The following is a 27,936-nucleotide window of genomic DNA, read 5'->3' as shown; positions in this document are numbered from 1 at the left end:
ATCAAACACTGTATGAAATCAGCTTTGAAGGCCGCTCTTCGATTGGTAATCGCGACCATTGGTGCACCATGTCGCAGTATTACGTTACAAACGAAGACATTTGCAACTTCAGCTCCCGTGCCTCGCTCAAGGCAGCCAGTTTCAGCATATCACATTAAATAGTCCATCGCTACTACGATCCGTCTCCACTGACGATGATGTTGGGAACGAGCCAAGAAGATCCTTTCAAACTTGTTGAAATGGAGTCGTCGGTGGGTCTATGGGTTGGAGAAGGCAGGCCGGTTTCACGGGTGGTGTTTTGCGCCATTGATATTCACGACATTATTTCATGTAATGCTGAACCGACGCTAACAATTTAGGCCAGAAGTATCTGAGACGAATTCTGGTGAACGCCCGGCTGACACCTAAGTGACCCGACGATGGTTCATCATTGCAAGCTTCCGGAATTTCCGGTATCCTGGGTGACGGTACGACGAGCAAGAATATTTCCTGGTTGCGTTCAAAGTTTCTCTTCTAGAGCGCATTATGTCGGAGGCAAAATGACGATAAACCTCTCATAAACATTCATGGGACTTGGACGTCGTATCCTTCGAGGAGCGTGATGAGTGGGAGCAATTCTGAGTCGGCACGCTGACGCTCGGCGATTTCCGAAGCTGTCATCGCTGTAAGAAAAGGGAAATCATCTGAAGGAGTAGGCCCCACTGGTGAGCGGGACAAGCAGTTAGCATATTTATGTTTTCTTCCAGACCTGCATACCACAGTAATGCCGTATTCTTGGAGCCTGAGGCTCCACCTCGCAAGTCGTCCAGAATGGCCCTTTAGGTTTGCCAGCCAGCAAAGAGAATGGTGATCGCTGACTGCACGGACCGGCCTGCCATAGACATATGGTCGGAACTTGCTGCCCATATGACAGCCAAACACTCATTTTCTGTCGCAGAGTAATTTGTTTCAGCTTTCGAGAGAGTGCGGCTAACATACGGTATGACTTTCTCGTCATGATTTTGCCACTGAACTAAAACCGCGCCGAGACCGAGATTGCTTGCCTCTGTGTGGTCTTCTGTGTCCGCTGTCTCGTCGAAGTGGGCGAGCATCGGTGGTACTTGCAATCGTTCCTTCGATTCATTGAATGCAACCTCTTGTTCAGTATGCCACATGAATGGTACGTCTTCTTTAAGAAGTTTCGTTAGAGGTTCGGCAATTTTCGAGAAGTTGTCTACAAATCACCAGCAATAAGCACATAGTCCCAAAAATCGCCGTATTGCCTTCTTCTTTGTCGGCTTTCGAAATCGTGCAACGGCAGCAGTCTTGTCGGGATCCGGAACAATACGTTGCGCACTAATTACGTGACCCAGAAAACGAAGTTCTTGGAATCCAAACTGGCACTTTTCCGGTTTAATGGTTAGGCCTGCCGAGCGGATGGCTTGGAGCACTAAACGCAGCCTCTGGACATGCTGGTCGAATGTTGCGGAAAATACCGCTACGTCATCTAGGCAAACTAAGCATGACTCCCATTTGAGGCCCGAGGATACTGTCCATCATGCGCTGGAATGTCGCCGGCGCACAGCAGAGGCCGAATGGAAGCGCTTTGAACTCATACAGGCCGTCTGGGGTTATAAAAGCAGTTTTTTCACGGTCTCCTTCATCTACTTCAATTTGCCTATACCCGCTCTTGAGATCTAATGAAGAGAAAAATTTTGCATGTCGTAGGCGATCCAACGTGTCATCAATGCGGGGAAGGGGGCGTACATCACGCTTGGTCACACCGTTCAATTTCCGATAATCAACACAGAATGGTAAAGTGTGTTCCTTTTTTCTCACAAGGACGACGGGCGACGCCCACGGGCTGTTTGATGGCTGAATGACATCGTCCTCAAGCATCTCTTGCACCTGACTCTTTATGACCTCTCGTTTAACCGGTGACACTCGGTACGGATGTTGGTATACTGACCTGGTCACTTAGTCTGTTATTATACGGTGCTTAACAATTGGTGTGCGCCGTACTTTGGTGAGGTGGAGAAACATTCTTCGAATTGATTTATAAGGTGCTCCATCAGTTCTTTCTGGGCTGGCGACAGACTTTTGGTTGATCGCAGCTGATGTTACGGCGTCATGCGTAGTTTGGACAGCAGGCGGCCTTGACGCTAAGCTGCAGTAGCGCTGTGCAGGAAGGCGATGGCTGTGTTCTTTGCGACGTGCTGAAATGCACTTCCGAAGTTCGTCAGCAATACATCAGCACACCCACCGCGTAGTTGAACAATTCCTTGTGCAACGTAAATACCTTTTTTCCAACCGTAGCTGGACGTTGGCGTCCGCTATACCTTCCAAGCCATCGAATGCTTCATTTCTTACGCGAACCAGCATGCTGAATCGTGGTGGCACGGTTAAGTCATCGTCGGTAACCCGCAAGGCAACGTGTTCTAGCTCCTCCGACACGTGCATGCCTATAGCCTGCTTCGTAGAAAACGACAAGCTAGAATTCTGCAGGTTGATTATGGCACCATTTGTTAGAAGAAAGTGCATTCTGAATATTACATCCGTGGAACATTCTGGTCGCACGACAAAATCAGCGACGTAAGAAAAACCCCGAATTCCGATTCTCGCTGTACATCTACCAAGGGGCGTAATGACGTGCCCACCAGCCGTACGTATCTGGGGTCCACTACACGCCATCGAAGCTTTTTTTCACTACCCTATTGAGTGCATATCTTACGACGGATAATCACCACCTGTGTCAACTAATGCACTAAATTCATGACCGTCTGTCGTAAAGCGCAAGTCTGAAGAAATTATTTGTTCCCTTATCTTATTCATCCGCTTCTGTTCGTCGCGGCTGCTCGATAAACTTCACGGAGGACCTTGGCTTTTTCGAACGCCAGCGGCCTCGCCTCCACAGGTCGCTCGCTTCAGTTTACCTCATGTGGGCTCAGTGAACGACGCCTTGATGAAATCGAGGATGGCCGTGGACTCAGTGATCGATAGCGAGTAGACGCTGATCATCATTACTGATGTTGGTTTCTAGCAGCCGGGTCCTGTTGCCTGGTCAAGTAGTCCTGAATTTCGATGGGTCTTTCGCCATTACGGGGACAAGGTGCATTTATCGTAAAGCCGCGAAGACCTGCTCTGCAATATGGGCACATTCTGTAAAGGTGTCCGGCTTCTCAGCAGTGGAAACAAGGTGGCGTCCAGTCGGGTGAGCGCCACACGTCGCTTTTTCGTGGCCTCAGCTCTGCTAGAAGGGGTCCACTGTGCAGAGTCAGCTGGCGGCTGCTGGGGGTCGCGAATGGAGCACTATGCCCGGTCGGTTGGCATAACACATCAGCGTACGTCGGCACGCGACGTACCGGTGGTGGTTGTTCATGATGCACAGGCGGTTCTTCACGTCCTGGCTGCAGAATGGCGTCGCTAACTTCATCTCGAATGACGGCGGCGAGAGTTGCAACTGTCGGCATGGCTTCCGGTAGCTGCAGCTTTTGAAGCTCCTCCTTCATGATTGATCGCACCAGTTCTCTTAGTGCTTCGGTGTTACTGCCTGGGCCTGCTGACAGGAGATCGGCTGGTGCGCTGGTGACATCACGATTGTAGTGATCGGCACGCTGCTGCAGTGCCTTCTCTAAGGTCGTCGCTTCGGTGCGAAACTCAGAAACACTGTGTGGTGGGTTGCGGATGACTCCTGCAAACAGCTCCTGCTTAACGCCACGCATCAGATGGCGTAATTTCTTCTCTTCTGTCATGTTTGGATCCGCACGCTTGAAGAGACGGGGCATGTCCTCGATATACATGCCGACACTCTCGTTAGTGCGCTGGTTTCTGGCTTATAGAGCGTGCTCTGCCTTCTCTCGCCGATCGGTGCTGGCATACGTGGCAAGCAACTGTCGCCGAAATTCATCCCATGAAGATAGCGTCACTTCATGATTGGCGTACCAAGTCCCCGCTGACTCTTCCAAAGCGAAGTACACATTGCGAAGCTTCCGTGCCTCGTCCCAGCTGTTGAAATCTGCCACTCACTCGAAGTGCTCTAACCAGTCTTCCACATCTTCGAACGTATCGCCGTGGAAGGATTCGGGCGTGCGTGGTGGGTACACGATGAGCTGGGACGATGCCACTGGGCTGGTCATAGTTGCACCGTCGCTGGTAACTGTTGCCTGCACTGCTGCACCAACAGGAAGCGGTCCGAACTCGGGCGGGTCTCCTCTCCTCGGATGCGGCGGCTTGTGCGCTGGTGTACTGGAGTCAGTTCCCAGGGTTCCAATCACCGAGAGTCGGGACTCCGTTCTCTTACGAATGGGGACTTCCAATCATACCCCGCTACTTCCACCAGAAATGTAGCACTCTTCGATGAAGCACACTAAACAAACTGGTTTATTGTGGGTGAACTTGTGCCCGGAAACTCAATACGAAGTATTAACACAATTTAAAAGAAGTGTTAACAGGAGCCTATTCCACAGTCAACGGCGTCTCCACGCCGAACGCACGTTTCACGCGTCCCGAAGGCCAGGAGCCACGCCGTGGCTTCTGATTGGACGGGAGACTTGGGTGCTGCTGTGTTCGCGTGCACGGGATACACGCGTTGTATCGCCATGCGCGAGGCGTTGCTGGCGCTCTTTTAATGGCGATGCGATGAGTAATGCCTAGGGGCTTTAGCGACGAGGCGCTTGGAAGGGTACCTAACGAGAGTACTGGTAGCAGGCATGTGGAGAGCTCTCCGCGGCAATACCACGTTAATCCGACCTAAAATTTAATATACATCTGCCATCTCGCATCCTTAACACTGCATTAATGCAATCGAAGCCTTTCAAAACGGAGCTATTCACTTCACCTACGCTGAATACTCACCATTTCCTAATGTCACTACTTTCAGAAATCGCGCTCAATTGCATGAGCTTTCGCATAGCCGTAAACTTGCTCGCTTATCACTTTTCTATAAAGTTTACTATCGCACATCCCTCCAGGATGACTTCTTCCTGCAACCAGCAGTTATCTTTGCTTGCCGAGACCATCCTACCAAAGTAAGAGATGATGTACCACTCACAACTCTGCGCTGAATTTTGGAAACCATGCACAATAATAAATTGAAACCAGTTGTCCTCACAAAGTGCTACACAAGCTAACATCAGCGAATTTCAGGACCTCATTCCGTTTAATGTACAGGCAACCGCTCCTGATAATTATTCCACTGGTTTGTGCTTGTGGTGTGTTAACTGGTTTGCTCTTCTATATTGTCACGTGGTGGTGACTTAGAAGAACAGTAGCAATACTGTGAACGACAAAACTAACTTTTATTGGGCGAACCTGTGCCCACAAAACCGGCTACACTTATAGCACAACGATAGCGGCGAACACGGTCGGCGATCGTCGAAAATCTTATCAGCGGGTGAAGCGCGTCGGCTTTTATGCATCAGTCGTCGAATGTTCCAGAGTAATCGTGGGGCCCGCGTGCCTTCCAGAAAGTTCTACACCATTCGCGTCGCGCATACATGCAATCAGATTACGCAAGGTTCGGCAACAACTGACAGCGGATAGAAGGGTCGATAACATTCCAGAAACTTCCGATACATGCAGGCACGTCCCGCGCTGTGCGATAACATTTTTTAGGCGGCGAAATGTGGTCGCCCGATAAAGACAGGCAAGTACACGTGTTAATATGTTTAATTGTATTTTGCACTGTTATTCAATTTACTGTACTTTATACTATTCCTATGTATTTTATTTGCTACTACACTTCATGCCTTTGTTTGACTATGTTCTTTGTTCGTTCTCTTTTAACAACCAATAAATCAAGTTGTTGCTTGTGTGTGTTGTTATGTACACATGCATATGCATTAGTTACAGTAAAACCTCGATAATTGGAAGGCCGCTGGACTGCGAAAATTCTTTGGATTAGGCGGATTTTCATTTGAACTGGAATGAAAAAAAAGAAAACAAGCAAGAACTTGCCGCAAAGTAAGCTATCCTTATTTTCCATGTCAGCAAAAGATTAGTTGAAGTAATCACTGATACTGTACTGCTTGACGGAGTAGTCAGCCGCCCCAAGTGCCATGTTCTCCACCTGTCTCACCACACGTAGCCTATCAAAATCCCCATTGCTGCACTCAACAAACCTGCGGACGATGTCCACAGAATCGATAACCACCACTAAAGTGGGCGCGCGGGTTGGGTCATTATCATCGCCGTCATTGCCGAGTGGCGCACGGCCTAAGATTTCCCCTTCCACATTAGCATATGTCGTTCGACCATCTGCTTCTACGTTTGAATATTCCACGAAGCCTAGCTCCCCGCCATCTTCTTTGCTGGAGTTAGTAATTCAGGCACACATCGAGTCTCCCTCATCATCTAGGCTGGGAGGGCTCCAAGCGTCCCCTTGACCCTCCCCACGTGGTTTACGAAATACGGCATGTCGAAAGCAGCACTCTTTGATATTTGCCATGAGCTCTTTCCAGGCGTAGACAATCAGAAAAATCGCACCGAGGAGATCTCTTGAGTACAGCTTGCCACTATAATACCAGAGCAGAATCTGCTTCAACAGGTGGTGGTGGTAAATATTCCTAAGTTAATATTCCTAAGTTACCCCGCCACTCGCCGCAGGAATCGGCGCCTAATAGCTGCGCTGTAAAGAACTTTCCACCGTCCAGCAGCAAAGTGCCGGTCGAGGACACGCACATACTCCTCAAATGTTGCTGCCGTCAAGCAGGCCTTCTAGCCGTATTTACTCGAGTCTAGGCCGACCCCGATCCTAAGCCGACCCCCGAATGTCCGAAACCAGAAAAATTTAAAAAGAACTTACCTCAAATGTAGGCCGAACAAAAAAAGTGAGGACAGCGTTCACAAAATGAAAACAGCATTTATTTAACATGAACATGCCGAGCTCACACGGCATGTTCTCCCTGTTGATGTTATCATCGCTGCTAGCCTCGTCGCTAAAGCCCAGACCACACGCACACTTGCAGACGGGCGCAATCTGGCGTGCGCGTGCCCATGCATGCTATTAGAGTTGTCGGACGATCTCGCCGCTGCCACCAGTTGTAAGAGTTGTAGTCGGGTCGTAGGGAGGAACTTGGGGGGACAGGAATAGGGGAGCAAAATTTATTTACAGATATTTACATTAGAAGAAGAGATACAATCGACAGTCAAGCGTGGCTCCCAAATGGAGCTCACAAGACGAAGCATACAGCATACGAGCACGAAGCTCCAAGCACGCAGCACAGAGCACGATGACGAGCACACTGCTCACGAGCACACTGACGAGCACGATCACAGAGCACACTCTAGCAGCCATTCTCCCTATATCCCTAGGTGAGGGAAACGGCAGTTTACTGCCAATTCGTAGCGTCCAACGTCATTGAAGTTGACCCGCCTTTTTGGAGGAGGAGTGCTCACACACACCCGTACACACTTTGGATTCCCAGAACCCGAGTTGAGCACGTCCTCGTAGCCAGGTGGTCACGCCTGACGCCAGCCAGCGCCTCTAAATTCCAGAGCTGCCTTTCTTCTGTAGTCTCCACGAGCGTCAACAGACTGCGACGAATCCTGGGGCCCGAGGAAAACGTACCCCAAAGCACCCTTTTGTTAGGGAAGCTCTTCTTGCTGCAGAGAGACCATGAAGACCCGGCAAATCAACCAACAAAAAAAATACACGCGGCGCAAAACGTGGCCAGCCCTGCTGCCGTCGCCGATTCTCCGAACGAGGCGCATGGTGGATTAACGCTGCCGTAGTCTCCCGTTCTCCGAAGGATGTTCATGGTCGATTAGCGCTGTCGTCCTCGCTGGTTCTCTGAAGGGCGCCACCACCGCGGAGCGATCGAAGCACGTGCAGCGGGCTGAGACAGCTTTGCAGAGCAGTACCCCTGCAGGCCGATCCTAACAATGCGCAGACAGTGAGGCGCGCATCTAAATGCGGGACGATCTCACTTAACAGCTCCTCTCTGTTATCGCGCACTTATTTTCCTTATCGCTCTGATCTCCTCGTTGTGGCACACACAAAAAAGCGTCCGCCATCGACGGATGCTTTTCTCATCAATGCCGAAGTCCCGCCCGGCTTGAACATTTGGCGAAGCCTCTGCGGCTAGCCCAACTCTTCGTTTGAAAGCGGCACAATCCATTCTCTAGGGCGGCCCTATAGTGGCAGCGCCTGCTTGATGCCATTACGATAACGCCACGCTATGGGCTACGCTGCAAGCCGATACGACACAGGACAAATACATCTAAATGCGGGACAATCTCAGTGAACAGCTACTCCCTGTTATCGCGTGATTATTTTCCTTATCGCTCTCATTTAAAACGAGAACTACATACGGCGTGCAATTATTAAAATGGCAAATTTTGAACCTTGTGAATTGTTATCCATCGTTTTTAGATACAACAGAGAGTTCTCCCTCTTTGCTTGCTTTCGGAAAACTAACCAAAATGTATTTCCTCCAAAAGTTGTAACTTTGGAGTACATTTGTTTTGTTCTCTTCAATCCACTTGTAGTACATTGGCCTTAATAGTTAAGTGTCATGTTGATGATAAATGTGTTGACGACTAATTCTGTCATTCTTGCTTATATTGCTTTATCGTGTTTTATACTCTGTACGTGCATTTCAATTTGTATGCGACATTTTGCAGCGTATCTTTAAGCATGTTGCGCTCATGTTGTCTGCTGCGTGTACTGGTCTGCTGTCAAAGGCTTAGTCAGGTGGCTTTTAGTGCCGCCTTTTGCCTTGGCACCAAGACAAACCGCTCTTGAACGTTGGTTTGTCAATAAACAGATAGACAAACAAACAAACGAACAAAATAGCGACGCCGTTCATGTACTTAAGTTGGCTACTGGGGCACCTAATAGCGGCTACGGTACTGACTTTTCAAGATGGTGCTGGCTATGCACCATACTTATCATTTTCAATAACAAACTGGCGCGTTTTTGAAATCTTCGTATCTAAGCACGCCCTAGAGTTTGGTATATGATTATTCGAAAAAGAAACTATCGGCCAAGATTCGAATAAATATGGTATTATTTGTAGATGACGGCATCCTTCGGAGGAATTCTTTAAGCATCGGGGCTTCTCTGCTCTGCCGATCACAAGCACTGGAAGCTTGCTGCTTCCAAACATGTTAGCGCCGAACTGGATGGTAATCCTGTCCTTGGGCTGCTTCTTTCCCGAGACCGCGGTCTCCTTGGCAGCAAATGGTTTAGTAGGAAGTATCTTATAAGACAATGCTGCTTCATCTAAATTGTACACGTCATCATCTATGTATTCTTGAAGCAGCAGAGCCAACGTATGCTTCCGCCAGTCAACACCCTCGGGTAGGTGAGGTTGTTTCGTTGTTTAAAATGGCCAAACCAACCGTTGCTAGAGTTGAATTCTGCGAGGCCAAAGTGCAGTGCCAGGTCATGCGCCTTTTCCCATAAAATAATGCCGTTCACAGGAAGATGAGCAGCATTTGTATTTTGCAGCCACTTCATCAAAGCAGCTTCGACGTCCGGGTAGGTTTGGAAGCGGATCCTTGATCATTTCGATGAAGGCGTCTTCACGTATGCCTCATTAACATTACCCTTATTTCTCAAAATGGTAGAAAGCATCGACAAAGGCACCTTGCGTTTCTCGGCGAGTTGCGTCTTCCTGTATGTGGACTATTCTGCATCCTCCATGAGGCACACCTTCTCCTGCCGTGTCATTGTCTTGCACTTCGGCATTCTGTCTTCAGCAGACGAGCCGCACACGAGCCGCGCACGAAGCCGAGATTTCGCACGTGGTAGACAGTTGCCTGCACCTCACTGACTAGCAGTGTGGATAACAAATGACAACGCAGGTGCACAGGCGATGAAGCATGGAGGAACGCCAAGATTACTATGCAGCCCTACACGTGTAAACGGTAAATCGAAAACGCAATGTCGATGGCGATGTTGTCTATATTTTGGTTTGCCGGGGTTATTGGTTCGCCGGGGTTCACCGGATCTATCTAAATTATCTGGCAGAATTTGCGTTGAAGATGACGGGATTGCTCAACTTCTTCAAATTAAGCAATGTTGTCACGTGGTCGTGACGTTGAATAACACAGTAGCAGTACTGTGAACGACAAAATTAACTTTTATTGGGCGAACCTGTGCCCACAAAACAGGCTACACTTATAGCACAACGATAGCGGCGAACACGCTCGGCGATCGTCGAAAATCTGATCAGCGGGTCAAGCGCGTCTGCTTTTATACAGCAGTCGTCGAATGTTCCAGACTAATCGTTGGGATCCGCATGCCTTCTACAAAGTTCTACATCATTCGCGTCAAGCGATGATATCAGATAACACGAGGTTCGGTGACAACAGACAGCGGATAGAAGCATCGACAACTTTCCAGAAACTTCGGATAAATGCAGACGCGTCCCGCGCTGTGCGATAACATTTGCTAGGCGGCAAAACGTGTCGCCCGATAAAGATAAGTACACGTGTCATTACCCCCCTCTTAAAAGCATCGACCCGAGGCTGCAAACAAACAAAAGTAATAAACAAAAGCATTGTAGCAAAGAAAAGAACAAAAAATGACGAAGTTCGTCAGCGTCCGTAAAACGGTTTAAGGCGCACCACGTGGACCACTTCAGATCGTGCGCGGCGCCGCTGTAAATGCGAAATGCCGTCTGGCACGACCTCATAGTCCAGAGCACCAATACGTCGGATGACCTTGTAGGGTCCGAAATAGCGTCGGAGTAGTTTCTCACTGAGTCCTCGTCGGCGTATCGGGGTCCATATCCAAACACGGTCGTCAGGCTGGTCCTCTGCTGGCTCTTGATCCGCAGGCGGGCGAGCTGTCGGGCTTCTTCGGCGCGCTGGAGATAGCTAGCGACGTCAACATTCTCTTCGTCAGTTACGTGCGGCAGCATGGCGTGGAGCGTCGTCGTCGGGTTCCTGCCGTAAACCAGCTTAAATGGCGTTATCTGTGTTGTTTCTTGCACCGCCGTGTTGTATGCAAAGGTCACGTACGGCAGGACCGCGTCCCACGTCTTGTGCTCGACGTCGACGTACATTGCTAGCATGTCGGCGAGGGTCTTGTTGAGGCGCTCTGTGAGACCATTCGTCTGCGGGTGGTAGGCAGTTGTCCTCCTGTGGCTTGTCTGGCTGTATTGCAGAATGGCTTGGGTGAGCTCTGCTGTAAAAGCCGTTCCTCTGTCGGTGATGAGGACTTCTGGAGCACCATGTCGCAACAGGATGTTCTCGACGAAAAATTTAACCACCTCGGCTCCGCTGCCTTTCGGTAGAGCTTTAGTTTCAGCGAAGCGGGTGAGATAGTCCGTCGCCACGACAATCCACTTATTTCCGGAAGCTGATGTCGGAAACAGTCCCAACAAGTCCATCCCGATCTGCTGAAAAGGTCGGTAAGGAGGCTGGATCGGCTGTAGTAATCCCGCTGGTCTTGTCGGTGGTGTCTTGCGTCGCTGACAGTCGCGGCATGTCTTGACGTAACGGGCGACATCGGCGGTTAGGCGCGGCCAATAATACCTTTCTTGTATCCTCGATAGCGTCCGGGGAAACCGAGGTGCCCAGCGGTCGGATCGTCATGTAGGGCGTGCAGTACTTCTGGACGTAGCGCCGACGGAACAACAAGAAGGTAGTTGGCGCGGACTGGTGAGAAGTTCTTCTTCACGAGTAGGTTGTTTTGAAGCGAGAACGAAGATAATCCACGCTTAAATGCCCTTGGAACAACGTCGGTGTGCCCTTCCAAATACTCGACTAGGGCTTTTAGCTCCGAGTCTCCTCGTTGCTGTTCGGCGAAGTCTTCCGCGCTTATTATTCCAAGGAAGGCGTCGTCATCCTCGTCATCTTGCAGCGGCGGGTCAATGGGGGCGCGGGATAGGCAATCGGCATCTGAGTGTTTTCGCCCGGACTTGTAGGTTACAGTGATGTCGTATTCTTGTAGCCTGAGGCTCCAGCGTGCCAGCCGCCCTGAAGGGTCTTTTAGGTTAGCTAGCCAACACAACGCGTGATGATCGTTGACCACCTTGAATGGCCTGCCATATAGGTAAGGGCGAAATTTCGCTGTGGCCCAAATGATGGCGAGGCATTCCTTTTCGGTTGTAGAATAATTGCCTTCTGCTTTTGACAATGATCTGCTAGCGTAAGCTATCACGTGTTCATGTCCATCTTTTCTCTGGACTAGGACGGCACCGAGGCCTAAGCTACTGGCGTCAGTGTGTATTTCGGTATCGGCGTGCTCATCGAAGTGCGCAAGTACGGGCGGCGACTCCATGCGTTGTTTGAGTTCTTGAAATGCGTCGGCCTGCGGCGTTTCCCACTTGAACTCGACGTCACATTAGTTAGCTGTGTCAGCGGCTCAGCGATGCGTGAAAAGTCCTTGACAAATCGCCTGTAGTAGGCACACATGCCAAGAAATCTACGCACAGCCTTCTTGTCGGTGGGCTGGGGGAACTTTGCGATGGCAGCTGTTTTCTGCGGGTCAGGGCGTACTCCGGATTTGCTGATGACGGGGCCTAGAAATAGAAGCTCATCGTAAGCGAAGCGGCACTTTTCTGGCTTCAGAGTGAGCCCTGATGACTTGATGGCCTCTAGTACTGTGGCAAGCCGCCTAAGGTGATCGTCAAAACTTTCGGCGAATACAACGACGTCATCCAAGTAAACGAGACAGGTGTGCCACTTCAATCCTGCTAAAACCGTGTCCATCACGCGCTGAAACGTTGCAGGCGCCGAGCACAGTCCAAATGGCATAACCTTGAACTCGTAGAGGCCGTCTGGGGTGATGAAGGCGGTCTTTTCACGATCTCTTTCGTCGACTTCTATTTGCCAATAGCCAGACTTGCGGTCCATCGAGGAGAAGTATTTAGCGTTGCAGAGCCGATCCAATGCGTCGTCTATCCGTGGGAGAGGGTATACGTCCTTCTTCGTGATCTTGTTCAGACGACGATAATCGACGCAGAAACGAAGGGTTCCTTCCTTTTTCTTCACCAGGACAAAAGGGGATGCCCACGGGCTTTTCGACGGCTGGATGATGTCGTCGCGCAGCATTTCGTCGACTTGTTCTCTTATAGTTTCACGTTCTCGCGGCGAAACTCGGTAAGGGCTCTGGCGAAGTGGTCGAGCGTACACCTCGGTGATTATGCGATGCTTGGCGACTGGTGCTTGTCGAATCCTCGATGACGTCGAAAAGCAGCCTTTGTATCACCGGAGCAGACTTCTGAGCTGCTGTTGCTTAATCACGGGGAGACTTGGATTAATATCGTAGTCTGGTTCGGCAACCATGGTCGTTGGGGTAGATGCGGCGGAATCCGAGAGGACAAACGCATTGCTGTTTTCCAGAATTTCCTCGATGTATGCGATCGTCGTGCCCTTGTTGATGTGCTTGAACTCCTGGCTGAAGTTTGTCAGCAACACTTTCGCGTTTCCTCCGTGCAGTCGAGCGATCCCTCTTGCGACGCAAATTTCACGGTCTAGCAGTAGACGTTGGTCGCCTTCGATGACACCTTCTACGTCAGCGGGTGTTTCGGTGCCGACCGAAATGACAATGCTGGAGCGAGGCGGGATGCTCACTTGATCTTCGAGCACACTCAAGGCGTGGTGACTACGAGGGTTCTCCGACGGTATCGCATGGTCTTCCGACAGAGTTATTGACTTCGACTTCAGGTCGATGACTGCGCCGTGTTGGTTGAGGAAGTCCATGCCGAGATTGACGTCTCGTGAACACTGTTGGAGGATAACGAAGGTGACAGGGTAAGTCCGGTCGTGAATGGTAATTCTTGCCGTGCACATTCCAGTCGGCGTTATGAGGTGTCCTCCGGCGGTACGAATTTGAGGGCCTTCCCACGTAATCTTAACTTTCTTCAACTGGGCGGCGATGTGTCCACTCATCACGGAGTAATCAGCCCCTGTGTCGACTAAGGCGGTGACTGCGTGGCCGTCGAGAAGCACGTCGAGGTCGGTGGCTCTTTGTCTTGCATTACAGTACGGTCTGGGCGTCGGATCACGACTGGGTCGCGTTGACCTGTGGCTGGTATGTGACGTCGTCAGGTCGTCTTTCGTCGTCGCATTCTTTCCTTCCAGGCTTCGTCGGGACGGCGGCGTGTCGTTATGTCGTCGAGGTAGTTTCTTCGGCGTCTTCGTCGGCGGCGGAGGATCTTCGACAGTTCGACGGACAGCAACCGCACCTCCATCGGTTGCTGCTTTTAGTTTTCCGGATATGGGCTCGCTGACCGGCCCCGAGCTGGGCCAGTGTATGGTCGGCGCTGCGGCGACAGGTAGCGGCCTGGTGATGGTGAACGCGACGGTCGTCGAGAGCTCCACTGAGTAGCCGCGAGGTAGTCAGCGATATCGCGAGGGCGTTCACCTTGCTGCGGGCGCGGAGCGTTGACGGCGAAACCTCGCAGTCCCATTTCCCGGTATGGACATCGTCGGTAGACGTGACCCGCTTCCCCGCAGTGGTAGCAGAGCGGGAGGTGGTCAGGAGCGCGCCAAACGTCGGTCTTCCTCGGGTAGCTCCGCTGGGCGACGGGTGGGCGCGCTGTCGGCGGCGGCGGCGGAGGCGGTGGTCGACAGAATTGCGGCGTTATAGGGCCCTGGCGCGGTCGCGGAGGAGGGCCTTGACGGCGTACGACGGCGGCGTAGGTCATCGCTTCGGGTTGTGGTTGCGGTAATTGAGGTTGCACCTCGGGAACTCCAAGCGACCGCTGAACCTCATCTTTGACGATGTCAGCGATCGAGGCCACTTGAGGCTGCGACGACGGGAAGATCTGAAGCTCCTCTTGTACGACTGCCCTGATAGCCTCGCGCAGGTCTTCGGAGGCCAGTGACTGAACTCCGGCATAGTTTGTAGAGTTGGTGCGGCGGTCGAATTGCCGGTTTCGCATCTCGAGTGTCTTCTCGATGCTAGTGGCCTCGCGAAGAAACTCGTCGACGGTCTTCGGTGGGTTTCGTACCATACCGGCGAAAAGTTCCTCCTTAACACCACGCAGTAGTAGCCGGACTTTCTTTTCCTCGGACATTTCCGGGTCGGCGTGGCGGAATAGGCGGCTCATTTCTTCTGTAAAAATCGCGGTGGTCTCGTTGGGCAGCTGCACTCGGGTTTCCAGTAGTGCTTGGGCTCGTTCTCGGCGTACGACGCTTGTGAATGTCTGCAGGAAGCCGCTTCGGAAAAGGTCCGAGGTCGTTAACGTGGCTTCTCTGTTCTCGAACCACGTCCTGGTAGCGTCTTCCAATGCGAAGAAGACATGTCGCAGCTTGTCGTCGCTGTTCCAGCTGTTAAATGCAGCGACCATCTCGTACGTCTCGAGCCAGGTTTCCGGGTCCTCGAATATTGAACCGCGGAACGTGGGGGGCTCCCTGGGCTGCTGCAGGACGGGGGATGCTGGGGCTGCCATTGGGGAGGACTTAGTGGCAATCTTCCTGCTCGTCTCAGGCAGGAGTCCGTGCTCTGGGGGCAGTCCTTGCAGTCGGCGGCTAGCTCGCTGGTATTGGGCGACGTTGGTTTTGTCCTCGGGCTTCGGGCTTGGATTGCGGCTTTGCGGGGGCGTTCGGTACATGAACCCACAAGCACCTCCACCGGATGTCACGTGGTCGTGACGTTGAATAACACAGTAGCAGTACTGTGAACGACAAAATTTACTTTTATTGGGCGAACCTGTGCCCACAAAACAGGCTACACTTATAGCACAACGATAGCGGCGAACACGCTCGGCGATCGTCTAAAATCTGATCAGCGGGTCAAGCGCGTCTGCTTTTATACAGCAGTCGTCGAATGCTCCAGACTAATCGTTGGGATCCGCATGCCTTCTACAAAGTTCTACATCATTCGCGTCAAGCGATGATATCAGATAACACGAGGTTCGGTGACAACAGACAGCGGATAGAAGCATCGACAACTTTCCAGAAACTTCGGATAAATGCAGGCGCGTCCCGCGCTGTGCCATAACATTTGCTAGGCGACCAAACGTGTCGCCCGCTAAAGATAAGTACACGTGTCAATATTTCAAATTAACCGAGTACGAATTATAGAGGTTTTACTGTATATCGATTCCTTGTACCTATACTACACTGTTACTTTTTATAATTTGTGCATACGCCTGCACTGATAATTTGCTATTATCGTTTGCTTGGAATCGCATTCACAATACTGTAGCTTTATTTGTACCAGGTCCCCCTATGTAATACCTCCAAGCAGAGGACCCTTGGAGGTAACTTGAACAAATAAATTTCAAAAATGCAGCAGGTCTAACGTGCCCTGCTGGAATTTATATCTAGCAAAGCTTACGAGGCAGTGTTCACGCGCACCTTCTCATCTGGTTCAAGCATGCCCCGAACGAGCAGCTAGGAAATGCAATGCACCTTTAAACGCAACTGGTGTGATAGGGGTTAAAAGAGGCAAGCTGGCTTTCTGCGCCATTTGTTTGAGGCACCATACTTACCCTTGGAGGCACAGATGCAACCGTCCATGCAGTTGCGAGGCGGCACGACGCAAGTGCAACGTGACGCCATCTCTCCGGTACCCTCTCTCCCGTCTCACTGCGATTCTCTGCGTCGTGGCCCTTTCACCCTCTCTATGAGCGGCCAAGGACTGCATAAGGACTTCCCCCTCTATCTGCCAACGCTGGACGGGAAGTAGTGTGAGCCCCGCAGCCAAGTGTGAGCTATTTGGCGAGAACGCAGCAGCAGAGCAGGTGGCAGCCACGGTCAGCAAGAGAAGCGCAGAGGGATTCATAAAGAAAGCTTTGCCACAAAATAAGTAAGTACAGCATTGTGTGCATTAAAGGCTGCGTACACTAACCTTTACAAGAATTTTTTCCCCGCTCTCATGGAGCCCTCTCTGTATCGGGCGGAGTTCATCAAGTAGGTTGACGAATTACACGTACATCTTAAGTCAACATTTTCTGCTGAGCTTGGATAGTTCTATCATTACCTGCATGGCTGCACATTGCAAGATCTTTATGGCCTCCTGAAAATGTTGAAACAAATGTTTCTGTTGCCTTCAGTACTTATCTGAATAGTCCAGCCTCAAACTGCAAGACTGAACGTTCATTTTCAAAGTTTTGTTGATACAAATTACCTGCAGTCCTTCGCTCCTAGCATTATGTCCACCGAACAGGATTTCTTGAGGAATATTTTTTTGAACCAATATCAGTCTCATAGCAGTCTTATCTATAAAATGCACTTGTGTGAATAATATCAAGTGTCACAAACCTACTAATGAACTTAATGAGCCTAATAATTATTTCATGCCAAAAACACGATCACAGAGAGGGCAGGACAGGACAAGTGCTTTCCTGTTTTGATGCCCACCCCTAGCTGCGATCATTTGACATGCGCCTCCAACTAACCCAACAGCAAGTATTTATTGGATTCTTTGATTGGTGACATCTGTGAAGTGTTGCACAACGTTTGTGTTGTCTCCTGCATCAGTTGGCTGTATGTTTTTAGGGTTGAAAGTAGAGAAGTAGATGCTCTCTCTTGTATTCGCCTAGATTGTATGTCCCATATGCCAAGCAATTTAAAGTGTCCACATATAAATGAAATGTTTGATGTTTCACAACACGTAGTTATCCCTTTTCTGAGTGTTGGCAGTGGACCTGTTCGCGGATTTGTGACAAGCTTCATGGTTTACTACTAAGTATGGACAGCTGGGCTAGTTGGTTATGATTAGCATTGTGAAACATAGTTCCAGCGCACAATTGAACAAGGACGAGGAGAGAAAGACAACACGAACGGCGGACTTCAACTGAGTTTTATTCATGGGAAACAGGGCTTTATATACACAGGGGGAGGGGGTGGGGGACTGCTAGTGTGCAGGACCACTCAAAAATAGTTCCTTGGTTTAGGCAAAGGTCATCAGAGGTGTCAAAACAAAAATAAAAAGTGAAACTTTTTGAAAGTGAAATAAAAGTGAAAGTGAAATAAAAGTGAAACAGTACGATCTTGTTCATCTCCCGCCCTACCTAGCTGATTCGACACACCCGTTTGACCTAGATAATCAATTTCTTTTGTCCCGAGTGCAACAGAAGGAGCACTGACACAGTAATCGTTATCATTGGAGATACAACACGCTTCAAATATTTCCCGGTTTTCTGATCGCTATATTTGCGCAACACGCGTGTTCGTTCGAAATACGCCTTGCATGCTGGCTTGTGCGTGCAACGGCGAATGTGGTCGGCTAAATGACCAGCGCCACTTAGTGATGTAGTATTGCTGCGTTGCTCTAGCAAGCGTTCATTCAGACAGGGCCCGGCTTGGCCAATACAGTATTTCCCACAGGCGAGCGGAATACTGTACACAACGCCGACGTCACATTCAACGAGGGCTTTGGTGTGCTTTATTTTGCAGGCTGGCTTCTTCTGGGATTCGTTTCCTAGGCGACACATTCGTCCCAGCTTATCCGGTGCTGAAAACACAACACGCACCCCGCACCTGTCGCCAACCTTCTTGAGGCGGTGAGAAACCTGGTGCCAATAGGGCACTACGACAGGGCGCTTTTGCGGGCGTGCGTCTTTTTTCAGCCTGCGCCTCCCACCAGCCTTTGCCTCGCCAATCTGGCTCTCTACCACCGAGGCCACGATTTCTCCGTGGAACCAAGCCTTCTCCAGACGCCTTATCTGGGCGTCGACGCTGTCACGAACTTGATGTTCGTATGACTTGTCTAGAGCAGAGCGGATGCAGTTTTTTGCTATAGCTCTTTTTACGAGCTTGGAGTGGGCCGATTGATAATTCAGAATTTGTTTTTTCGACCGTGGCTTGTACTGCCAGCCCACGCGCGCTCAATGAAAAATCAGACACAAGTCGAGGTACTGGATGCGACCATCTTGCGGCAGTTCGTGCGTGAACTTCATTCCAAAGGCGTTACTAGCAAAAATATCGAGAATGTTGCGTATACTATTGCCTTTATCCTGAGCATCAGTCGTATTCATTACCACGAGGTAATCGTCAACATATCTAAAAACTTTCTGCACGCCTGCGTTGTAAAGGGACGCTTGAATGCGCTTGTCAATACTTGCTAAAAAAATATCGCTTAAAAGTGGTGCTAGGCAAGAGCCGATGCACACTCCTTCTTTTTGGATAAAACAGCTGTCATTAAAAGTGATAATGGTGGATGAGAGGTAAAAGGAAATTAGCTCTAAAAAATTGTCGGTTGATAACCCAGTCATGTTTTGGAAGGCCACTGGTGCCATGTCTTCAATGTGGCTTCTAACCGCGCTGAAAAGCTCAGGATGAGGCAATGAGTAAAACAAATCTTCTACATCGATAGAAAAAGAAAACCTCTTTTTACACGAGGTTTCACCGCTAAAAAAATATTCGATAACCTCCGTAGAATGTATTACCAGGAAAGGGTCTTCTGACGGAATGGTACTAAGGTGCTTCTGCAGATACCTTGACAAGATGCCCTGCCAAGAGCCCTTCTCAGTAACAATAGCCCTGAATGGAACAGATTCCTTGTGGGTCTTTACAGTGACGAAAACACTCAAAGACAAAATGTCAGCAGCGTTGATGCTCTTTCTTAATTTTTCTAGGTTGAGCTCTTCACATAAAGCAATAGCCTTTTTCTTCACTTTAGCTAACGACACATTCACTGGGACAAACTTGATGAAATGAGCGCTACGAAGACGCGGACGAAAGAACACATGTACGACAGACAAGGCGCTACTTCCAACTAAATGTTTTTTGAAGAAACAGAACTTTAAATAGATGCAACCAAGAATGGCCCGACGTGACATCACGACCTCCCTATCTCTTCAGAAAAGCTATCTCTTTTTCAGTAAGCGTCACTGAAGGGCAACTAATGCACGTGCCCTCGGCGTTAGCAATGTAAAAGGCTTCCAATATCTCCCGTTCTAGTCTATCTCTAGACCATGCCAGAAACCTGGTGTCGCGAAGATACGGACGGCAATTGTGACGTTTACAGTGTTCCGCCAGATGGCCCCCCGCATTGTTATTTACGGCCCAATTGTGCTCACGCGCCCTTTCATTAAAACACCGTCCGGTTTGCCCGATATAAACCTGTTGGCAACTTAGGGGTATCTCGTATACGACATTACTTTTGCAAGCAGTGTACGGCGCTGCATGTTTCTTAGAGCATGGTTCGGGTTTTGCTTTTGTCATCATAGGGCATATCTTGGCCAGCTTACATGGTGCACTGAAGAGAAGATTGATGCTGTGCCTTTGCGCCACCTTCTTGAGGCGGAACACTGCAAACGTCACAATTGCCATCCGTATCTTCGCGACACCAGGTTTCTGGCATGGTCTAGAGATAGACTAGAACGGGAGATATTGGAAGCCTTTTACATTGCTAAGGCCGAGGGCACGTGCATTAGTTGCCCTTCAGTGACGCTTACTGAAAAAGAGATAGCTTTTCTGAAGAGATAGGGAGGTCGTGATGTCACGTTGGGCCATTCTTGGTTGCATCTATTTAAAGTTCTGTTTCTTCAAAAAACATTTAGTCGGAAGTAGCGCCTTGTCTGTCGTACATGTGTTCTTTCGTCCGCGTCTTCGTAGCGCTCATTTCATCAAGTATGCATAACCAACTCACCCACATCAAGCTTCTGCTACTGGGACAAAGTTTTTTGCGATAGCTACATTTGCCTTCTGTAGGAACAGACCTTTTGGCACCACAACAAAGCCGCCCTCTTTGTCCCCAACTAATAGGTTAAGATCTTTGCTCTTCAAGTAGTTAACAGTGAATCTGACAGGTAATTTTGGAGCAAAACGCGCACCTCTATGTTGCAGTGACTCTACGCCTTCAGCTATACATCGCTCTTGTTCATCTGAACTGGCTGCCACGGCCACATTTCTGACTATAGACAGCATTCGTACCGGTTCATCCTTAGGCTCGATACAAAACTTAGGACCATGGCTTAGCACTGCTGCAACCCTTTCAGGCAAGTCACACTCACCGATGCAGGTAACTTGCTTTGGAGCAACATGCTGTCGCACTTGCGCTTTCTTCAACGCACACAGATTTCTAAGACACATGCTCCACAAAAACTCGGAAGTCCTTGTAGCCTCACTGTTCAGCGTTCGGAAAAGTGGGTCACCATTCTACGGAGAAATCGTGGCCTCGGTGGTAGAGAGCCAGATTGGCGAGGCAAAGGCTGGTGGGAGGCGCAGGCTGAAAAAAGACGCACGCCCGCAAAAGCGCCCTGTCGTAGTGCCCTATTGGCACCAGGTTTCTCACCGCCTCAAGCAGGTTGGCGACAGGTGCGGGGTGCGTGATGTGTTTTCAGCACCGGAAAAGCTGGGACGAATGTGTCGCCTAGTAAACGAATCCCAGAAGAAGCCAGCCTGCAAATTAAAGCACACCAAAGCCCTCGTTGAATGTGACGTCGGCGTTGTGTACAGTATTCCCCTCGCCTGTGGGAAATGCTATATTGGCCAAACCGGGCGCTGTCTGAATGAACGCTTGCTAGAGCATCGCAGGAATGCTACATCACTAAGTGGCGCTGGTCATTTAGCCGAGCACATTTGCCGTTGCACGCACAAGCCAGCATGCAAGACGTATTTCGAACGAACACGCGTGTTGCGCAAATATACCGATCAGAAACACCGGGAAATATTTGAAGCGTTTTGTATCTCCAATGAAAACGATTACTGTGTCAGTGCTCCTTCTGTTGCACTCGGGACAAAAGAAATTGATTATGTCAGGGCAAACGGGTGTGTCGAATCAGCTAGGTAGGGCGGGAGATGAACAAGATTGTACTGTTTCACTTTTATTTCACTTCCAAAAAGTTTTACTTTTTATTTTTGTTTTGACACCTCTGATGACCTTTGCCTAAACCAAAGAAATATTTTTGAGTGGTCCTGCGCACTAGCAGTCCCCCACCCCCTTCCCCTGTGTATATAAAGCCCTGTTTCCCATGAATAAAACTCAGTTGAAGTCCGGCGTTCGTGTTGTCTTTCTCTCCTCGTCCTTGTTCAATTGTGCGCTGGAACTATGTTTCACAATGCTATTCATGGTTTAATGATACCGACGTGCCCATTAGACAACTAAAATTAGATAACATTCCGGAAGAAAATAGCACTTTTTTGTCAAAGCAGAAATGTTGCGAATGGTTTGTCAAAATCCGAGACGCCTTCGTAGGTATATTCATAGGCATGAAACTTTGTATCCAGTAATAGACATGAAAAAAGCAGGCGAAACCTGTAGCAGTCTAAATATTTGTCATCTTAACCGATCAACATGATTATCGTCATCATCGTTATCACTGGGGCCATTAGGCAAGTTTAGCTTCGGCCCTAAATGTTTTATTCCGGCACTGGCGATGACATCTTTTTTAACTTGTCTGTCATCGTTACAGGCTGCCTTAGAACATGTCACATAGTACATGTCATAGAACATGTCACATAGGCAAAAAAAAAGGCTCCTGCATTCAGCTTGTTCACGTTTAGCTCATAGTCTTGAATTGCCATCTCCCGCATTCCCCGTCTTTTTTCTAGTCTGTGTCAGTGCCTCAAGGTGAATTTTTAAAGATTTTCAACGCTATCAGCAAATAGCTTTCCAGCCACTCGAGACGTGTATTCCAGTAAAGGTGCACTGCTGGTCAGCGGCACCGTATGGAGTAGTGACAACATTTCAAAAAAAGATTTCCTTGCAGAAATTACTCTGAATAAACATTCTGAAACAAACTGATAGGTGTCCTATGAAATATGCAACCTTTTATAACTTCAAGTGGACCACTTCAATGCAGAACTTACAGCTGAAAATAGAAATTTGCAGTTTTGGCAACTTTGGGATCATTTATCTCTATTATTTCAATGTTTCATGAAAAAATATTTTAGCCAGTAATGAATGGTTAACGAAACAACTATGCATCGTTCTAAATCTTTTAATGAAAACCTAATAAGTGCCTCAAATCAGCACTTTGCCCACATTCTAAGTACATCAAAAATAAGAATGAGGCCTGCAAAGGAGAGTACACAGTAAAGCACAATCTTTCCAACTAATCAAAACAACCTTTCTGCTTACGGTGAACATTATTTTTTGAGATTTTTTCTTGTACATGACCTTTTGCTTTTAAGTGTAGAATTCAAATGCCGCTCAGGCAGCCTCAAATTTTTTTTGCATGAAATGGTTTGATAACGCAATTCTTGGGACATACTAGATGCCCACAATTTTTCGAAATGAAGTCGGAGAGGTTAGAGTTCCTGGATGGTGCATTCGACATGAATTTGACAATTACAGCACTATTACCTACGACAGTTTAGCAACCAGACTACATCAGCAGGTGCATCCTTGCAAAAAGTTCAAGGAGTATATCTACGGCTCTCCAATTGTGAGTATGAGGAACATGCGGGCAAAGGCCACCCGTAAGACTGTACAGTTCTGATGTAGCAAAACTGAAAAGCAAGGCAAGTGAATGGTGTAGCTTTCTCAGTGCAGGTCTTGCTTCTGCAGTCAGCCAATTGTTATGCGCACCAAACAGAGGCAGCGACACCACTTCACCCAGGTTATGCTAATGCTCTGTCACATTTACTTGAGTGTGTGGTGAGCGCCAGAAGCACATTCTGATATCACTATCAGAGGCCCAATTTTCGGTGCAATATGCATCTAACTTAAGAATCTTTTTGACTTAGGCAAGAAATTTTTCCACATTGTTCCCAGTGGCCACCGAACTGCACAGGTGAACCTATGCTGAATTTCTCTCATAAAGACGACGAGCTTCATGCCTCTGAGCGGGTACGTGTGTTCACCCAGGCTTTACATTCTTCACATTCTAGACTCAGGCATTCACGTCACTGAGTTTTCAGTGTTTGTCAGCTTGTCCGGCTTGCCATACCTAATACTTATACGCAACAAGGACCACTTACTGCTGTTTCTTCACCAGCTTCCCTGCTGGTACTGCAGGGCCCCAGGTGGTGTCCCTGGAGGCACTGCCGGCAAAACACAAACTGCACAGAAAGAGCACACATCGGCAATTACAATGGGGCCACACCACTTCTCACAGTTCCACCACTGACTCACATTAAATATTATAAGGCGCTGCAGACAAAGGGCGCATTGCACACAAGAAATTTAGATAAATTAAATGGTATCCTTAGCTCTTTCATGTACAGAAGCTTATTTCGAGAGTAAAACCGATTTTTTTGTAATTGTGAACACATTGTAAGAGAACGCTGTTCTCACTAGAAAAAAAGTTGTGTCACTGTTTAGTAACAGAGAATGAAGTGATCACCTGAGATGACCACCAGGCACGAAGGGTCAGTAGTCGCTTTCCTTAAGTGAATCCAGCCAAACAGTTATTATTTCCTAGGAAATACAAAGGGCATGGTGTGTCTCGCACATCCATGTCCTCTTCGTCGGTTGGGCTTTTGTACAGCACACCTCCGTAAAGTGCACATTTCATCTGGTCCGTGCAGTGAAGTACAGTTACAACTGGATATAACGAAGCAGGTAAAATCGGCGATTTGCTTCGTTATATCAAAATTTCGTTGTATCGAAATTCGACATTTTATGCAAATAAGTACAGTCACCGATTGATTCTTTTTTTTTGCGCAGAATAGGGCCCAAGTATTTGCCGGATTATCGGGCAATCGAAGAAAACGAGTTGGAATCAGAAAATAATTCCTTTTTTGTGAAGCCTATTTCACTCTGCTCGCGCGAGAAGGCGGCAATAGTGAAGCCACCTTCTTGGCTCACCCTCGCATATTTTCACTCATACCTAAAGCACAAAGTGTGTGGGGCGCGATAGGATCATATCGCCCTTGGACTTATACGGAACATGAAGCAGCTGCCCTTCGGCGGTCCCTCTTGTCGAGCCGCGTGTGGCATGGCTTCTCACCCGTTCGCCATCGGCGCGAAGTCGTCAACGGGGTATACTAGCCAGTTGGTCACTCTGTACTCAAGCGAACATAGCGAAGAACTCAGAGTCGGGAGAAAGAGAGAAAACATGATTATAGACTGACAGGACACACAATTTAAACGAAACACAAAAAACACAAGAACACTAAAGACATGCACTTAATCTAGACCAATGACGAAGACAAAACAAATACAACGAACAGTTAACAGTAAATATAGAAATTAACACTACACAAAACATACTTAAGAGTGGTCAACTAAACAGAGCACAATAGAAAACAAACGATGGCATACGCATGCCGGGTAGCAGAAGCATTGCCATTTGCTGGGCGTGTTGGTAAATTGAAAGCATATTTAGCGCCAGCAAACAAGGACGTAAGGGAGACGAGCATTGTGTTGTCGTCTCCCTTACGTCCTTGTTTGCTGGCGCTAAATATGCTAGCAGAAGCAAGTCCATAAAGCATGGAGTCGACGGCAGAGCTTTCCCGAAGAACGCTGGCAAGCCCATCTCGTCGCCGTGGATGCGATTGCTGGGTTTCCTGGGAGTCTAGGTCTCCCGTCTTCCCTGGTGCAGGTTGAGCTAACTTGAGGGGAACTACCGTGAGCTTCGTTAACGACGCTGGTTTGTCGTCTCTTACGTCAACTAGTAACTCGTAGTTCCGACGCGGCTAGGCGGCCCAGGAGATACTGGACCGCATTAGCTCGTTGACGGTTTTGAGCAGATTGTCGGCTCCGCTTCTAGACTGGTTAGCTCGGACTAAAACCGTCATTACCTCGTGTTTGTTCCCTCACGTATACTGCTCTTTTCTTACCCTTTAACGTTACACCCATCGTTCTTCTTTCCATAGCTCGTTGCGTCGTCCTCAATTTAAGTAGAACCCTTTTCGTAAGCCTCCGGGTTTCTGCCCCGAAGGTGAGTACTGGTAAGACACAGCTATTATACACTATTCCTAAAGAAGGGAATTGCGCTAAAAAAGACACGGACGAGTAAGGAAATGGACGGGTGCAAACTCGCGACTGATTTTATTCAGAAAGAACATACATATATATATATACCTAAATTTTTATTCAATCATTGCCTAAGCGCATATGCCAAGAACGTTTTCTCTTTCTTATACAAATTGATACTAGAATCGCTTACGCATTTATCACCTGACTTATCAATGTAAAAAGCCTCTGCGAGTTCACGTGCTACCTGGTTACGACTGCGCCTTAAGATTTTGGTTCTAGCCAGCAAAGGCTGGCATGCTTTATCAGGCGTAGCCAAAGGGCATGCGCCGCAATGTAAGGGCAAATTTGACCCTTTTTCGTTAACCATAGAAAGCTTATGTTCCCTTAGTCGTTCATTTATACAACGGCCCGTCTGGCCAATGTAAACTTTTCCACATGTCAGGGGAATTTCATACCCAGCCCCGACCGAACACCTGACAAACTGGGTGGCGTGACGTCTCGTGCAGTCTCGCACGCATTCCTTGCCGGAGACAATTGGGGGCACAAAGAGGCCAACTTGTGCGGGGCAGAAAATACCACTGGCACACCGTAGCGATTGGCTACATTCTTTAGGTTGTGGGAGACCCTATGAGTATAGGGGAGAACCGCCGGTCTGGTCTTCGGTTGACCGCCACCCTCTTGAGGGGTTCTAGGTTTCCAGCTTTGCAGAAGCTCCTCTGCCACAGCAGCCACGACGGAAACGGGAAAACCAGCCTTCTGTAACCTGCCAGTCTGATTGTTGAGGCTGTCCTTTACCAGGTGAACACATGATTTCTGCAGGGCTTCCTTCAGGTACAGCATAACAATGGCGCGTTTTACCATCTTAGAATGAGCGGACTCAAAAGGCAACAGGTCTTTCCGGGCTCGTGGTGAGTACATCCAACACGTGTGATCTGGTGTTAAAGTGATGTTAATATCTAAAAAGTGTAATCTATCTTCAGGTAATTCGTGGGTGAAAGTTAGACCCCTCCCGTGTCGTTTAAAGACAGATAACGTCTCTTGCACGGTAACCGTGTGCGTCAAGCCGGGTCGCTTCTTAAAAATCAGCGAGAAATCGTCCACGTATCTAAAAACTCTCAGAACTATCTTGTCGTCCAAGTAACACACCAGATCACGATCAATGCTGGCCAGGAAAATGTTAGCCAGTACAGGTGCCACACAAGACCCAATGCAAATGCCCTGACGTTGAACATGAAAATGGCTGTCAAAAGTTACAAAAGTGGACTCAAGATAAAATTCTAGTAGCTTCATGAAATTGTCCACGATTAGGCCGCTAGTATTCTGAAAATCTACTACACCATTTTCGTCGATGCAAGACCTAACTGCACAAAATAGGTCATCATGTGGTATCGAAAAGAACAGGTTTTCTATGTCAAAAGAGACAGCGCCACCTAAAGATGAGCAACCCTGTAGGAAAGAAACCACATCACCTGAATTCTTCACAACAAAAGGGTCTTGTATAACTAAATTCCTTAAACACTTTTGGAGAAAAGAGCTAACTCTCGTTGCCACGTATCCCTTTCACTCACAATACACCGGAACGGCTTGTCATCTTTGTGCGTCTGCACGGTAAAAAAACAGTTCTAGGCTATTGCGCTTACAGTTGTTAACAGCTCTTGAAAGTCTATCTAAAGCCAAGTCCTTGCACAGTTCTATGGCTTGAGCCTTTAACTTGGAAGTCTTCACGTTTTTCGTGACAAAGTTCCTTCCGACGGCCTCAACGGCTTTGTCGTGAAACATCCCCTTTGGTAGCACGGCAAATCCCCCCTCCCTGTCCGCCTGTAGAAGCATCAGCTGATGTTCTTTGAAGAAAGAGACGACTTCTTCGGCGTCCCTTTCCACAGTTGACTGTCTTAGGCACGCAGACACTTGAGGCTTGGTGGCCGTATGCAGCAGGCACTCAACCCCATCAGGAAGACACATTTCACGGTCCTCTTCACCAGTTTTGCGCGCCACTTGTCGATTCAACGACAGCAACGACAGCGCTGGCACATTAGGCTCCATGCTGAACTTAGGTCCTTTCTTTAGCACATCGGCTATCTTGGGTGGTAGTACCGTGTCGGCCAGCAGAGAAATCGCACAGCCAAGACTTTTTTCTCTAGGCCTGCCCTTTGGAAGCCTCAGCAAAAGGCACCCCCACCGAAATTCGACCGCTTGGGAAGTCTGTCGCCGATAGGACTATAACCTGGCTTCACCTATCC

At 48.7% G+C, this 27,936-nt stretch overlaps 1 protein-coding gene across 1 annotated transcript in view; it reads right to left on the bottom strand.

The window, feature by feature from the left end:
* Positions 1-27,936, bottom strand: part of park (E3 ubiquitin-protein ligase parkin) — a 651,541-nt gene that overhangs the window by 189,093 nt on the left and 434,512 nt on the right. The window contains exon 8 of the mRNA XM_070529945.1: positions 23,755-23,835. Within this exon, the coding sequence (XP_070386046.1) occupies positions 23,755-23,835 (81 nt within the window). The remainder of the gene's footprint in view (positions 1-23,754; positions 23,836-27,936) is intronic.

The sequence above is a fragment of the Dermacentor albipictus genome, unplaced genomic scaffold (assembly GCF_038994185.2).
Source record: "Dermacentor albipictus isolate Rhodes 1998 colony unplaced genomic scaffold, USDA_Dalb.pri_finalv2 scaffold_36, whole genome shotgun sequence".
Lineage (NCBI taxonomy): Eukaryota > Metazoa > Arthropoda > Arachnida > Ixodida > Ixodidae > Dermacentor > Dermacentor albipictus.
This window is presented reverse-complemented; position numbering and strand designations above follow the sequence as displayed.